This window comes from Schistocerca gregaria, chromosome 3 (assembly GCF_023897955.1).
Source record: "Schistocerca gregaria isolate iqSchGreg1 chromosome 3, iqSchGreg1.2, whole genome shotgun sequence".
In the NCBI taxonomy this organism is placed as follows: domain Eukaryota; kingdom Metazoa; phylum Arthropoda; class Insecta; order Orthoptera; family Acrididae; genus Schistocerca; species Schistocerca gregaria.
This window is the reverse complement of record NC_064922.1, coordinates 109,738,326-109,753,227: the sequence shown is the minus strand read 5'-3', so window position 1 is coordinate 109,753,227 and position 14,902 is coordinate 109,738,326. Positions and strand designations below refer to the sequence as shown.

Genomic DNA, 14,902 nt, shown 5'->3' with positions numbered 1-14,902 from the left:
TTAATACTTAAGTTTCCATGAGGATAAACGAAGATTAAATATATGGTACCAGAATATGGTAACAGAAGAATTATGTCGTTAGAAGTATTTCAAAGAGCGATAACTCGTTATTTGCTATCAGTATCATACCTCTAAATGCGATATTTCTCGGGACACGTTCATTTCAGCGAGACGGGATGCCATTACACAGTTCCGCCATAGCATATTTATTAAGAGAGATTGATGTCTTTACCTGTTTTTCTTATAGCAAAAAACGAACAGGTACATCTCAATTATGATACTTGCTACAAATACGCAAAATGTCTTTGCACTGACCTAGAGGGCTGGAACTTAAATAGTGGCAACTACACTACTGGCCATTAGAATTGATACACCAAGAAGAAATGCAGATGATAAATGGGTATTCATTGGACAAATATTTTATACATGTGATAACATTTTCACGCAATTGGGGTACATAGATCCTGAGAAATCAGTACCCAGAACAACCACATCTGGCAGTAATAACGGCCTTGATACGCCTGGGTACTGAGTTAAACAGAGAGCTTGGATGGCGTGTACAGCTACAGCTGCCCATGCAGCTTCAACACAATTCCACAGTTCATCAAGAGTAGTGACTGGTGTATTGTGACGAGTCAGTTGCTTGGCCACCATTGACGAGACGTTTTCCGTTGGTGAGAGATTTGGAGAATGTGCTGGCCAGGGAAGCAGTCGAACATTTTCTGTATCCAGAGAGGCCCGTACAGGACCGGCAACATGGGGTCGTGCGTTATCCTGCTGAAATGTAGGGTTTCGCAGGGATCGAATAAAGGGTAGAGCCACGGGTCGTAACACATCTGAAATGTATCGTCCACTGTTCAAAGTGCCTTCAGTGCGAACAATAGGCGACCGAGACGTGTAACCAATGGCAAACCATACCATCACGCCGGGTGATACGCCAGTTTGACGATGACGAATACATGCTTCCAAAGTGCGTTCACCGCGTTGTCGCCAAACACGAATGCGACCATCATGATGATGTAAACAGAACCTGGATTCATCCGAAAGAATGACGTTTCGCCATTCGTGCAACCAGGTTCGTCGTTGAGTACACCATTGCAGGCGCTCCTGTCTGTGATGCAGTATCAAGGGTAACCGCAGCTGTGATCTCCGAGCTGATAGTCCATGCTCCTGCAAACGTCGTCGAACTGTTCGTGGTTGTTGTCTTGCCAACATCCTCATCTGCTGACTGAGGGATCGAGACGTGGCTGTACGATCTGTGACAGCCATGCGGATAAGATGGCTGTCATCTCGACTGCTAGTGACACGAGGACGTTGGGATCCAGCACGGCGTTCCGTATTACCCTCCGGAACCCATCGATTCCATATTCTGCTAACAGTCATTGAATCTCGACCAACTCGAGGAGCAATGTCGCGATTCGATAAACCGCAATCACGATAGTCTACAAGTCGGAAATGTGACGGTACGCATTTCTCCTTCTTAGACGAGGCATCGCAACAACGTTTCACCAGGCAACGCCGGTCGACTGTTGTTTATGTATGACAAATTGCTTGGAAACTTTCCTGATGTGAGCACGTTGTAGGTGTCGCCACAGGCGCCAAGCTTGTGTGAATGCTCTGAAAAGCTAATCATTTGCATATCACAGCAACTTCTTCCCGTCGGTTAAATTTCGCGTCTGTAGCACGTCATGTTCGTGGTGTAACAATTTTAATGGCCAATAGTGTATTTAATCACAACCGATACAAAAGAGTTACATGTTTGCACCTGTTACTGTCCTTCAACGTAGTCACCAGCGTCGTGTAGTACCCGTTGGCAGTGACATGGAAGGCGTAGTATACTGTTAGCAAACCATGTTCTCTTCATGGTGCGAATTGAGCGGTCTAAAGTTATGGTGACTCTCGTGTACGACTGTGATGGTGTTATCCTAACGCATTATGTCCCTCCACGGCAGACCGTCAATGCACGATATTACTGTTCGTTTTTGGAGCATCACCTGCGACCAGCTTTGCGAAAGAAGCGGCGACACTTCCTGCAACCCACCTATCATTTTGCACAGGAGCATACAGCGCAAGCCGTAGCTCCTCAGTTCTATCGATGGGACTGGGAAGTACTGTACCATCCACCATACTCCTCGGACTTAAGTCCTTGTGACTTTGACTTGATTCCGAAGAAGGAGGAACCACTTCGTGGCATTCGCTTCAGAACTGTTCCAGAGATTCGACAGGCAGTAGACAGCTTCAACTGGTTATTCACACTGCTGGTGACTACTTTGAAGGACAGTAACTATTTTGTATCGGTTGTGAATAAATAAACTCCAACCCTCGTATTTAAAGCTGTAACATAAGCAAACTATTAAGGTGTCTGCGAATCCATATTACTTTTGAGTAGGATCATTTGGTACTAGTGATCTAATGACGTCCAAAAGCTGCTGAATGTTTTTGGACAAACTTTGTCAGGTTCCTTTTGCAGTCAACGTACGCGAGTGCGCTGAAAATAAATCCATCCGAATTTTCTATGTGAAATCTCTTTAAGATTTTTAAATAAAATAAGCTTTATTAACATTCTAAATCTTTATTGTTGATATCTACATATTTATTTCTCAGCGTAGCCACCCTGGCACCGAACACATTTCTCCCAACGAGATACAAAATTTGTAATTGGTATAATGAATAGCAGCTACCTCTAAATGTGGAAAAGTGTAAGTTAATGAGAATGAGCAGGAAGAAAAAGCTGTTACGTTAGGTTATAATATTACTAGCGTCCTGTTTCACACAGTCAAGTCGTTCAAATAGCTGGGCGTAACGCTGCAAAGTGATTTGAAATGGAACGAACGTGTGTGAACTGTGGTAGGAGAGGCGAATGATCGACTTCGGTTTATTGGGAGAATTTTAGCAAAAAGTGGTTTGAGTATAAAGGAGATCCCATATAGGACGCTGGTGCGACCTATTCTTTAGTACTGCTCGAGTCATTGGGATCCGTAACGGGATAGAGAGAAGACATCGTAGCAATTAAGAGATTTGTTACCGGTAGGTTCGGCAGGTTGTTACCGGTAGGTTCGTAAGTATTACGGAGATGCTTCGGGAACTGAAATCGGAATCCCTAGAGGGAAGGCGACGTTCTTTTCGAGAAACACTACTGAGAAAATTTAGAGTACCGGCATCTGGAGCTGACTGTCAAACGATTCTACTACCGCCAACATATATTCCGAGTAAGTAAGACGAAAATTATATTAGGTATTTGAGGCTCTTACGGAGGCGTATAGATAGTCGTTTATACCTTCCTCTGTTTGCGAGTGGAACAGGAAAGGAAATGGCTACTAGTGGTACAGGGAATCGTCCGCCACGCACCATACCGTGGCTTGTGGAGTATTTGTATAGATGTTACTGTAGATGTAGATTGAATTTTGATTCTTCATTGTAGAATGTTTGACATTATTCATAGATCCACAATATCACCCCTGCTGCATTACCTCGTTACTATCAAAGCAAAGTCACTGAAGGTGTCCTTTAATTTATGGAAACAGATGGAAGTCGGACGGGGCCGACGAAGATCGATGACAGTAAACTCGAAGGCATCGTGTTGTTGCAGAAGTCGCAGAGGTCATGTGAGGCGTCGTATTATCTTGCTGAAGGAGAGAGTGCTCCACGAGAAACTTTATTATAGCAAGCTGTTTATATACGCACGAGCATACACCGAAACAACGAAGAAAGTGGTATAGCCAAGCGTATTCAAATACAGAGAAGGGTAAACAGGCAACGCTTATATAAGACAAGTGTCTGGTGCATTGTTAAATGGGTTACTGCTGCTACAATGGCAGATTATCAAGATTTAAATGACTTTGTACGTTGGCGCACGAGCGATGGGACGCACCATGTCCGAGGTAGCAATGAATTGGGGATTTTCCCGTACTACCATTTCACGAGTGTACCGTGAATATCAGGAGTCCGGTGAAACATAAAATCCCCGACATCGCTGCGGCCGGAGAAAGATCCTGCAAGAACGGGACCAATGACGACTGAAGAGAATCGTTCAGTGTGACAGAAGTACAACCCTTCCGCAAACTGCTGCACATTTCAATGCGGGACGATCAACAAGTGTCATCCTGCGAACCATTCAACGAAACATCATCGATATGGGCTTTCGGAGCCGTCAGTCCTCTCGTGTATCCTTGATGATTACACGACATCAAGGTATACGCTTCACCTGGGACCGTCATCGCTGACATTGGACTGTTCATGACTGGAAACATGTTACCTGGTTGGACGAGTCTCGTCTGAAATTGTATCGAGTGGATGGATGTGCTCAGGTATGGAGACAACCTCACGATTCCTGGGTCCTGCATGTCAGCAGGAGACTGTTCAAGGTGGTGGAAGCTCTGTAATGGTGTGGGGCGTGAGCAGTGGGAGTGATACGGGACCTGTGATACGTCTAGATACGACTCTTCACAGGTGACACGTACGTAAGCATCCTGTGTGATCACCTGCAGATTCCTCGACTTGCGCCATAGGGTGTGGGGTTTCGGGTTCCGCTGGATAGGTCAGGAGTCCACTGCACGCAGCAAGTGGCTACACGGGTAGCAGGGGTTGTGTGGCGTGGACTGAGCGGTTTTTTAGGTTAGATGGCCTCGGGCAAGTACAGAAAGGGCAACAGCCTCAAAGGGTGCGGGGCAAAGTCAGGACATGCGGGGACCAAGCAGCAATCGGTATTGTAATTGTGAACTGTCGAAGCTGAGTTGGTAAAGTACTGGAACTTCAAGCGCTGATAGAACGCACCGAAGCTGAAATCGTTATAGGTACAGAAAGCTGGCAGAAGCCAGAGATAAATTCTACCGAAATTTTTACAAATGCGCAGACGGTGTTTAGAAAGATAGATTGCATGCAACCGATGGTGGCGTGTTTGTCGCTGTTAGTAGTAGTTTATCATGTAGTGAAGTAGAAGTGGATAGTTCCTGTGAATTATTATGGGTGGAGGTTACACTCAACAACCGAGCTAGGTTAATAATTGGCTCTTTTTACCGACCTCCCGACTCAGCAGCATTAGTGGCAGAACAACTGAGAGAAAATTTGGAATACATTTTCTGAGCATGTTATAGTCTTAGGTGGAGATTTCAATTTATCAGATATAGATTGGGACACTCAGATGTTTAGGACGTGTGGTAGGGACAGAGCATCGAGTGACATTATACTGAGTGCACTATCCGAAAATTACCTCGAGCAATTAAACAGAGAGCCGACTCGTGGAGATAACATCTTGGACCTACTGATAACAAACAGACCGGAACTTTTCGACTCTGTAAGTGCAGAACAGGGAATAAGTGATCATAAGGCCGTTGCAGCATCCCTGAATACGGAAGTTAATAGGAATACAAAAAAAGGGAGGAAGGTTTATCTGTTTAGCAAGAGTAATAGAAGGCAGATTTCAGACTACCTAACAGATCAAAACGAAAATTTCTGTTCCGACACTGACAATGTTGAGTGTTTATGGAAAAAGTTCAAGTCAATCGTAAAATGCGTTTTAGACAGGTACGTGCCGAGTAAAACTGTGAGGGACGGGAAAAACCCACCGTGGTTCAACAACAAAGTTAGGAAACTACTGCGGAAGCAAAGAGAGCTTCACTCCAAGTTTAAACGCAGCCAAAACCTCTCAGACAAACGATGTCAAAGTTAGCGTAAGGAGGGCTATGCGTGAAGCGTTCAGTGAATTGGAAAGTAAAATTCTATGTACCGACTTGACAGAAAATCCTAGGAAGTTCTGGCCTTACGTTAAATCAGTAAGTGGCTCGAAACAACATATCCAGACATTCCGGGATGATGATGGCATTGAAACAGAGGATGACACGCGTAAAGCTGGAATATTAAACACCTTTTTCCAAAGCTGTTTCACAGAGGAAGACCGCACTGCAGCTTCTTCTCTAAATCCTCGCACAAACGAAAAAATGGCTAACATCGAAATAAATGTCCAAGGAATAGAAAATCAACTGGAATCACTCATCAGAGGAAAGTCCATTGGACCTGACGGGATACCAATTCGGTTCTACACAGAGTACGCGAAAGAACTTGCCCCCCTTCTAACAGCCGTGTACCGCAAGTCTCTAGAGGAACGGAAGGTTCCAAATGATTGGAAAAGAACACAGGTAGTTCCAGTCTTCAAGAACGGGCGTGGAGCAGATGCACAAAACTATAGACCTATATCGCTGACGTCGATCTGTTGTAGAATTTTAGAACATGTTTTTTGCTCGAGTATCATGTCGTTTTTGGAAACCCAGAATCTACTCTGTAGGAATCAACATGGATTCCGGAAACAGCGATCGTGTGAGACTCAACTGGCTTTATTTGTTCATGAGACCCAGAAAATGTTAGATACAGGCTCCCAGGTAGATGCCACTTTCCATAACTTCCGGAAGGCGTTCGATACAGTTCCGCACTGTCGCCTGATAAACAAAGTAAGAGCGTACGGAATATCAGACCAGCTGTGTGGCTGGATTGAAGAGCTTTTAGCAAACAGAACACAGCATGTTGTTATCAATGAAGAGACGTCTACAGACGTTAAAGTAACCACAGGGGAGTGTTATGGGACCATTGCTTTTCACAATATATAGAAATGGCCTAGTAGATAGTGTCGGAAGTTCCATGCGGCTTTTCGCGGATGATGCTGTAGTATACAGAGAAGTTGCAGCATTAGAAAATTGTAGCGAAATGCAGGAAGATCTGCAGCGGATAGGCACTTGGTGCAGGGAGTGTCAACTGACCCTTAACAAAGACAAATGTAATGTATTGCGAATACATAAAAAGAAGGATCCTTTATTGTATGATTATATGATAAGCGGAACAAACACTGGCAGCAGTTACTTCTGTAAAATATCTGGGAGTATGCGTGCGGAACGATTTGAAGTGGAATGATAATATAAAATTAATTGTTGATAAGGCGGGTACCAGGTTGAGATTCATTGGGAGAGTCCTCAGAAAATGTAGTCCATCAACAAAGGAGGTGGCTTACAAAACACTCGTTCGACCTATACTTGAGTATTGCTCATCAGTGTGGGTTCCGTACCAGGCCGGGTTGACGGAGGAGATGGAGAAGATCCAAAGAAGAGCAGCGCTTTTCGTCACAGGATTATATGGTAACCGAGATAGCGTTAAGGAGATGTTTAGCAAACTTAAGTGGCAGACTCTGCAAGAGAGGCGCTCTGCACCGCGGTATAGCTTGCTCGCCAGGCTTCGAGAGGGTGCGTTTCTGGATGAGGTATCGAATATATTGCTTCCCCCTACTTATACCTCCCGAGGAGATCACGAATGTAAAATTAGAGAGATTCGAGCGCTCACGAAGGCTTTGAGACAGTCGTTCTTCCCGCGAACCGTATTCGACTGGAACAGAAAAGGGAGGTAATGACAGTGGCACGTAAAGTGTCCTCCGCCACACACCGTTGGTTGGCCTGCGGAGTATAGATGCAGATGTAAATGTAAATGTAGATTCATGTCCATTGTGCATTCCGACGGACGCGAGCAATTCGAGCGGTACAATGCGACACCCGACACGTCCAGAATTGCTACAGAGTGGCTCCAGGAACACTCTTCTGAGTTTAAACACTTCCGATGACCACCAAACTCCCCAGAAATGAGCATTATTGAGCGTATCTGGGATGCCTTGGAACGTGCTGCTTAGAAGAAATCTCCACCCCCTCGTACTCTTACGGATTTATGGACAGCCCTGCAGGATTCAGGGTGTCTGTTCCCTGCAGCACTACTTCAGACATTAACCGAGTTCATGGCACATCGTTAGGCGGCACTTCCGCGTGCTCGCGGGGCCTCTACACCACATTAGGCACGTGTACTAGTTTATTTGGCTCTTCACTGTAGTTACGTTACATACCGCCATGTTACACGCTACAATTCGGAGCCCTCTAGCGTCAGAGGGTTGCAACTTGCGTCAGTAAAGCGGTAAAGTGCTCTGAGCAAAATGTTTGGCATGTAATATCCAACCGCTATTGGGAATTGAATAAAAATGTGGAATATTACTCTTCAGCACGCCCTCGAATGTTGGCGATAAAATTCCTGTTCTGTGCGTCTGGATGCTCACTCGACATAAATTACTGATCTTTAGTACTGAAAACATGTAAATATTTACTCACACGCATGCTGTTCCAGGTCGCCGCCCAAGTTCGACCTGTACATCATGGAGAGGTCGCTGGTGCCGTGCTTCTACGGCGTGGCTCAGGCTGTGGGCTCTCCACCAATGGTGGGCATCGTGACGCTGGGAGCCTACCCTTATACCCACTGGACGCACGGAAACCCGGACAACCCAGCGTACTCTCCATGGTGGATCCACGCTTACTCGGACCACCTGTCGTTTTGGCAGCGACTCTACAGCTCTTATGTCTGGCTCTACTTTATTCTGGTGTGGTTCAATGTAGCGTTACCGAAACACGACGCGATAGTGAAGAATTACTTTGGTGCTGGGGCGCCATCAATCTACGAACTCGAGAGGAATTTCAGTCTCATGTTCACCACTAACCACTTCACGGAAAGCTACCCCCGACCGAACCTTCCCAATTTCGTCGAGCTCACTGGCCTACACATCCAGCCGGACACTAATCCTCTTCCCAAGGTACAGCTTATGTGTCAGTACCTATAATTTGTAATCTATAGTTGTAAGTAATCTGACCATGTCTTATTTTGTTATTGAACAGTGTTGTCTAGGTAGTCCAGCTTGATAACCATGAAGTGTTCTGAACGAGTTGAGGGATACATTTGTAGAGAGAGTATTGTAACTACTTCTGTGCTTTACAGCATCTTCCAACCACGGTGGACAAAGTATTCATCACCTCCAACAGACATCACTACTTTAGCTTTGATAACAGATTCAGTTCTTCGATAAAGATAGTCCGCAAGTTGCTTCTGGTATGCCAATTACACCTGAAGGCGCTCATTGATGATTCGATGCTGTAGTATATTCCGTGAATGTACGTTGCTACTTGCTTTCAAATGATTAGTTTCAGATGAACTGGATGATTTATTCAGGAGAAATATCTTCACAAATTGAGCAAGACAATAACATATTGGTCCATCTGTGGCCCTTATGGGAGCAGTTATTCAGTCTGGTATTGATTGACAGATGATGATGATGATGATTGGCTTATGGGGCGCTCAGCTGCACAGTCATCAGCACCCGGACAAAGCCCAAACTTTCTCGCAGTCCAATTTGTTACACAATCCAATATAACCACTGTCACGAACGATAATGATGATGATGATGATATTGGGGACAAAGCAAACACCCAGTCCACAGGCAGACAAAATTCCTAACCGGTCCGCGAATCGAACTCACGACCCCATGATCCAGAGGCAGCTACGCTAGCCATTAGACCATGAGCCGCGGGCTTCATATACATCTACATCTACATCCATACTCCCCAAGCCACCCGACGGTGTGTGGCGGAGGGTACCCTTAGTACCTCTATTGTACGTGGAAAGAAGGATTGTCGGTAGGCTTCTGTGTGGGCTCTAATCTCTCTGATTTTATCCTCATGGTCTCTTCGCGAGATATAAGTAGGAGGGAACAATATACTGCTTGACTCTTCGGTGAAGGTACGTTCTCGAAACTTTAACAAAAGCCCGTACCGAGCTACTGAGCGTCTCTCCTGCAGAGTCTTCCACTGGAGTTTATCTATCATCTCCGTAACGCTTTCGCGATTACTAAATGATCCTGTAACGAAGCGCGCTGCTCTCCGTTGGATCTTCTCTATCTCTTCTATCAACCCTATCTGGTGCGGATCCCACACTGCTGAGCAGTATTCAAGCAGTGGGCGAACAAGCGTACTGAAACCTACTTCCTTTGTTGTCGGATTGCATTTCCTTAGGATTCTTCCAATGAATCTCAGTCTGGCATCTGCTTTACCGACTATCAACTTTATATGATCATTCCATTTTAAATCGCTCCTAATGCGTACCCCCAGATAATTAATGGAATTAACTGCTTCCAGTTGCTGACCTGCTATTTTGTAGCTAAATGATAAGGGACCTATCTTTCTATGTATTCGCATCACATTACACTTGTCTACATTGAGATTCAATTGCCATTCCGTGCACCATGCGTCAATTCGCTGCAGATCCTTCTGCATTTCAGTACAATTTTCCATTGTTGCAACCTCTCGATACACCACAGCATCATCTGTAAAAAGCCTCAGTGAACTTCCGATCATCCACCTGGTCATTTATGTATATTGTGAATAGCAACGGTCCTATGACACTCCCCTGCGGCACACCTGAAATCACTCTTACTTCGGAAGATTTCTCTCCATTGAGAATGACATGCTGCGTTCTGTTATCTGTTTGACAGAGTGCTTGTATGTCTTGCTGAGGGAGATCGTGCCGAATTCCGTTCAACTGGCGCTTTCGGGCGGGCATTGTCTTGCTGAAATGTAACCCCAGTATGGCTTGCCACGAAGTGCAACAAAACGGGGTGTAGCAAAACGTTGACGTACTGCTGTGCTTTAAGGGTGCCGCAGATAACAACCAAAAGGGTGTGATGTGAAAAGAAATGACACTACAGACCATCACTCCTGATTGTCTGGCCGCATGGAGGGCTACAGTCAAGTTGATATCCCACCATTGTCCACGGCGTTTCCAAACAGTCTTCGCCCTGGAATCGCATCAAATGGAGTAGGATTGTCTTTAGTGGTGAGTAATGCTTCGAACTGAGCCCTGGCGACCAGCAAAGACGTGTCAGGAGACATCCTGGACAGCGATGGGGTACCAATCTGAGTTACGCTAGTCATACCGCCCAGCAATCAGGAGTGATGATCTGGGGTACGAGTTATTTTCACAGCAATGCCCTTTGGTTGTCATCTACAGCATACTTACTGCACAGCCATACTTCGCCGATATTCTACACCTAATTTTGTTACCTTTCATGGAAAACGTTCGTGGGCTTACATTTCAGCAAGACGATGCCCTCCCACAAAGGGCGAGAGTTTCCACTGCTGGCCTTTCGGTTGCTAAACCCTACCATGACCAGCAAGGTCAGCGTATCTCTCCCCAATTGAGGACGTTTGGAGCACTACAAGCAAGGCCTCCCAACCAGCTCAAAGTTTTGTTTTAATGTTCTAACGCGCCAAATGGACACACTTTGCTACGATATCCCTCAGAAGGCCATCCAAAAATGCCATAAAACAATGCCAAGCTGAATAATCGCTGGCAGAAGTGGGCAATTGCGATATTGACTTGTTCCATTTGTGAAGCCCTTTCTCTTGAATAAATCGTCAAATTTGTCTGAAATTGTAATAATTTGTTTTTTGATACATGTAAGTCACGTTTACCGACTCCCGTCCCATTTGGATAATTCCTCCGTGGTGCGTCTGTTTTTCTTTGTCCTACAGCGTGATCGTATTTTCTGTTAAATAAAGATGGAGCGATACGGCGAGCCGGTATAAGTTCGGTAAAGTGCCTGAGTGTTCGTGAAAAGAGAACGTAAGCTAGCAGTTTTTGTGAACGTGGCTGTGGTCATCTTGCGAGACGGGAGTGACAACAGCATATTGTTCATGAATATGTGAAAAAAATGAGGTACTTGGTCACTTAGAATATTTACGTAACCTGAATGAGTAAGCCCAACTCATGGTTGGAAAAACACCCTCAAAACGTCACGGAACCACCTCTGGCCTGAACCATGCGTACTGAACGCCTCAACGGGCCGTCGGTGCACTGCATGCCTCATATCGTTTCAAAAGATGCGAAAATGTGGGCAGTGTGACCACACAACATCCCTCTAGCCAGTTTCTGTCCAGATTCCGTGTTGTTTGGCCAAACGACAGTGTGCGTCTCCATCTACGACTGCGGTGAATAGCCTTTTACGAGATATCTGACTCTAGACGTTCATTGCATCCAGTTCCCTACGCAATGTTTGCTCGGAAACTGTTCGTGACGGACCTGCATTGATTCACAGCCGCAATTCCTATCGGGTTCAAACAGATTGTCGCTGAAATTAAATATACACTTAGCCTTCTGGAGACTTTGGCCAGTTACTGCAAGTCTGAACACACTTTGATGACTTGCACATCGGTGAGGACGAAATTACGAGGAAGATCACACAGACACACAGACACACACACACACACACACACACACACACACACACACACACACACACTCAGTCCTGAGTGGAAAAAAACTCCAACCTAGTTGTGAATCGAACCCAAGGAGCTATGATCGAAAGTTAGGAATGCTAAGGACAAGACCACGAGCCCCTAACAGACTGTAATATGCTAAACATGACACTCGTTGCTGGCCACGCTAGGGTAGGATCGTTTTAATACGACTATTCATTTGCCGAGTTACAGGGCTTCGAGTGTTCCACGATTTTTTCTAGGCATGTTGCATAATCCTCAATGATGTGCCAACAAGTCTGGGACATTCATTCACAGTATGATCGTGGACGTGTTCAGACACGATGGCTTCTTTATGCGGTTCTGTCAAGTCATCACGTCGACCCATCTGAGCGCGCTGATTTCACACACCCGACTTTCACACACACTGAGTTGACAAAAGTCATGAGATACCGATACACACGTAGTAAGATGGCTGTAGTATCGCGTACACAAAGTATAATGGGGCAGTGCGTTGGCAGAGCCTTCACTTGTAGTCAGGTGATTCGTATGAACAGGATTCCGATGTGGTTATGGCCGCACGACGGGAATTAACAGGCTTTGAACGCGGAGTGGTAGTTGGAGCTAGATGCATGGGGCACTCTATTTCGGAAACCGTTAGCTAATTCTATGTTCCAGGAACCACAGCGTCAAGAGTCTGCCAAGAATACCAAATTTCAACCTTAATCTCTGATCAGAGACGACGCAGTGGCCAACGACCGAAAACAGGACCATTTCCGTAGCGTTGTCATTGCAAACAGACAAACAACTCCGCATGAAATACCCGCAGAACCAATGTGGGACGCACAGTAAACGTATCCGTTAGGGCATTAGGATAGTGCGACGAAACTTGGCGTTAATAAGCAATAGCAGCAGACGACCGACGCGAGAGCCTTTGCTAACAGCACGACATCGCCTGCAGCGCCTCTTGTGGGCTCGTTGCCATACTGGTTGGCCCGTAGACTACTGGAAAACCGTCGCCTCGTCAGATGAGTGCCGATTTCACTTGCTAAGAACTGATGGTAGTGTTCGACTGTGGCGCATGCCCCAGGGAGCCATAGACCCAAGTTGTCAACAAGGCACTGTGAAAGCTGGTGGTGGCTCCATAATGGTGCGGGCTGTGTTTACGTTCAATGTACTGGGTCCTCTAGTCCGAGTGAATCGGTCATTGACTGGAAGTGTTTATGTACGGCTACTGGGAGACCATTTGCAGCCATTCGTGGTCTTATAGTTCCCAAATATGCCACTAGGCTGCAATTGTTCATTATTAGTTTTAAGAAAACCCTGGCCAATTCAAGCGAATGACCTGGTCACGCCCATCGCCTGACATGAATCCCAACAAGCAATTTTGGGACATAATCAAGAGGTCAGTTCGTGCACAAAATTCTGCACCGGCCACATTTTTCGTAATTATGGTCGGCTACAGAGGCAGCATTGATCAATATTTCTGCAAGGGACGTCCAACTACACTCCTGGAAATTGAAATAAGAACACCGTGCGTTCATTGTCCCAGGAAGGGGAAACTTTATTGACACATTCCTGGGGTCAGATACATCACATGGTCACACTGACAGAACCACAGGCACATAGACACAGGCAACAGAGCATGCACAATGTCGGCACTAGTACAATGTATATCCACCTTTCGCAGCAATGCAGGCTGCTATTCTTCCATGGAGACGATCGTAGAGATGCTGGATGTAGTCCTGTGGAACGGCTTGCCATGCCATTTCCACCTGGCGCCTCAGTTTGACCAGCGTTCGTGCTGGACGTGCAGACCGCGTGAGACGACGCTTCATCCAGTCCCAAACATGCTCAATGGGGGACAGATCCGGAGATCTTGCTGGCTATGGTAGTTGACTTACACCTTCTAGAGCACGTTGGGTGGCACGGGATACATGGGGATGTGCATTGTCCTGTTGGAACAGCAAGTTCCCTTGCCGGTCTAGGAATGGTAGAACGATGGGTTCGGTGACGGTTTGGATGCACCGTGCACTATTCAGTGTCCCCTCGACGATCACCAGAGCTGTACGGCCAGTGTAGAAGATCGCTCACCACACCATGATGCCGGGTGTTGCCCCTGTGTGCCTCGGTCGTATGCAGTCCTGATTGTGGCGCTCACCTGCACGGCGCCAAACACGCATACGACCATCATTGGCACCAAGGCAGAAGCGACTCTCATCGCTGAAGACGACACGTCTCCATTCGTCCCTCCATTCACGCCTGTCGCGACACCACTGGAGGCGGGCTTCACGATGTTGGGGCGTGAGCGGAAGACGGCCTAACGGTGTGCGGGACCGTAGCCCAGCTTCATGGAGACGGTTGCGAATGGTCCTCGCCGATACCCCAGGAGCAACAGTGTCCCTAATTTGCTGGGAAGTGGCGGTGCGGTCCCCTACGGCACTGCGTAGGATCCTACGGTCTTGGCGTGCATCCGTGCGTCACTGCGGTCCGGTCCCAGGTCGACGGGCACGTGCACCTTCCGCCGACTACTGGCGTCAACATCGATGTACTGTGGAGACCTCACGCTCCACGTGTTGAGCAATTCGGCGGTACGTCCACCCGGCCTCCCGCATGCCCACTATACGCCCTCGCTCAAAGTCCGTCAACTGCACATACGGTTCACGTCCACGCTGTCGCGGCATGCTACCAGTGTTAAAGACTGCGATGGAGCTCCGTATGCCACGGCAAACTGGCTGACACTGACGGCGGCGGTGCACAAATGCTGCGCAGCAAGCGCCATTCGACGGCCAACACCGCGGTTC

At 46.7% G+C, this 14,902-nt stretch overlaps 1 protein-coding gene across 1 annotated transcript in view; it reads left to right on the top strand.

Annotated features, from left to right (window-relative positions):
• Positions 1–14,902, top strand: part of LOC126354289 (UDP-glucosyltransferase 2-like) — a 76,220-nt gene that overhangs the window by 39,221 nt on the left and 22,097 nt on the right. The window contains exon 4 of the mRNA XM_050003834.1: positions 8,146–8,605. Within this exon, the coding sequence (XP_049859791.1) occupies positions 8,146–8,605 (460 nt within the window). The remainder of the gene's footprint in view (positions 1–8,145; positions 8,606–14,902) is intronic.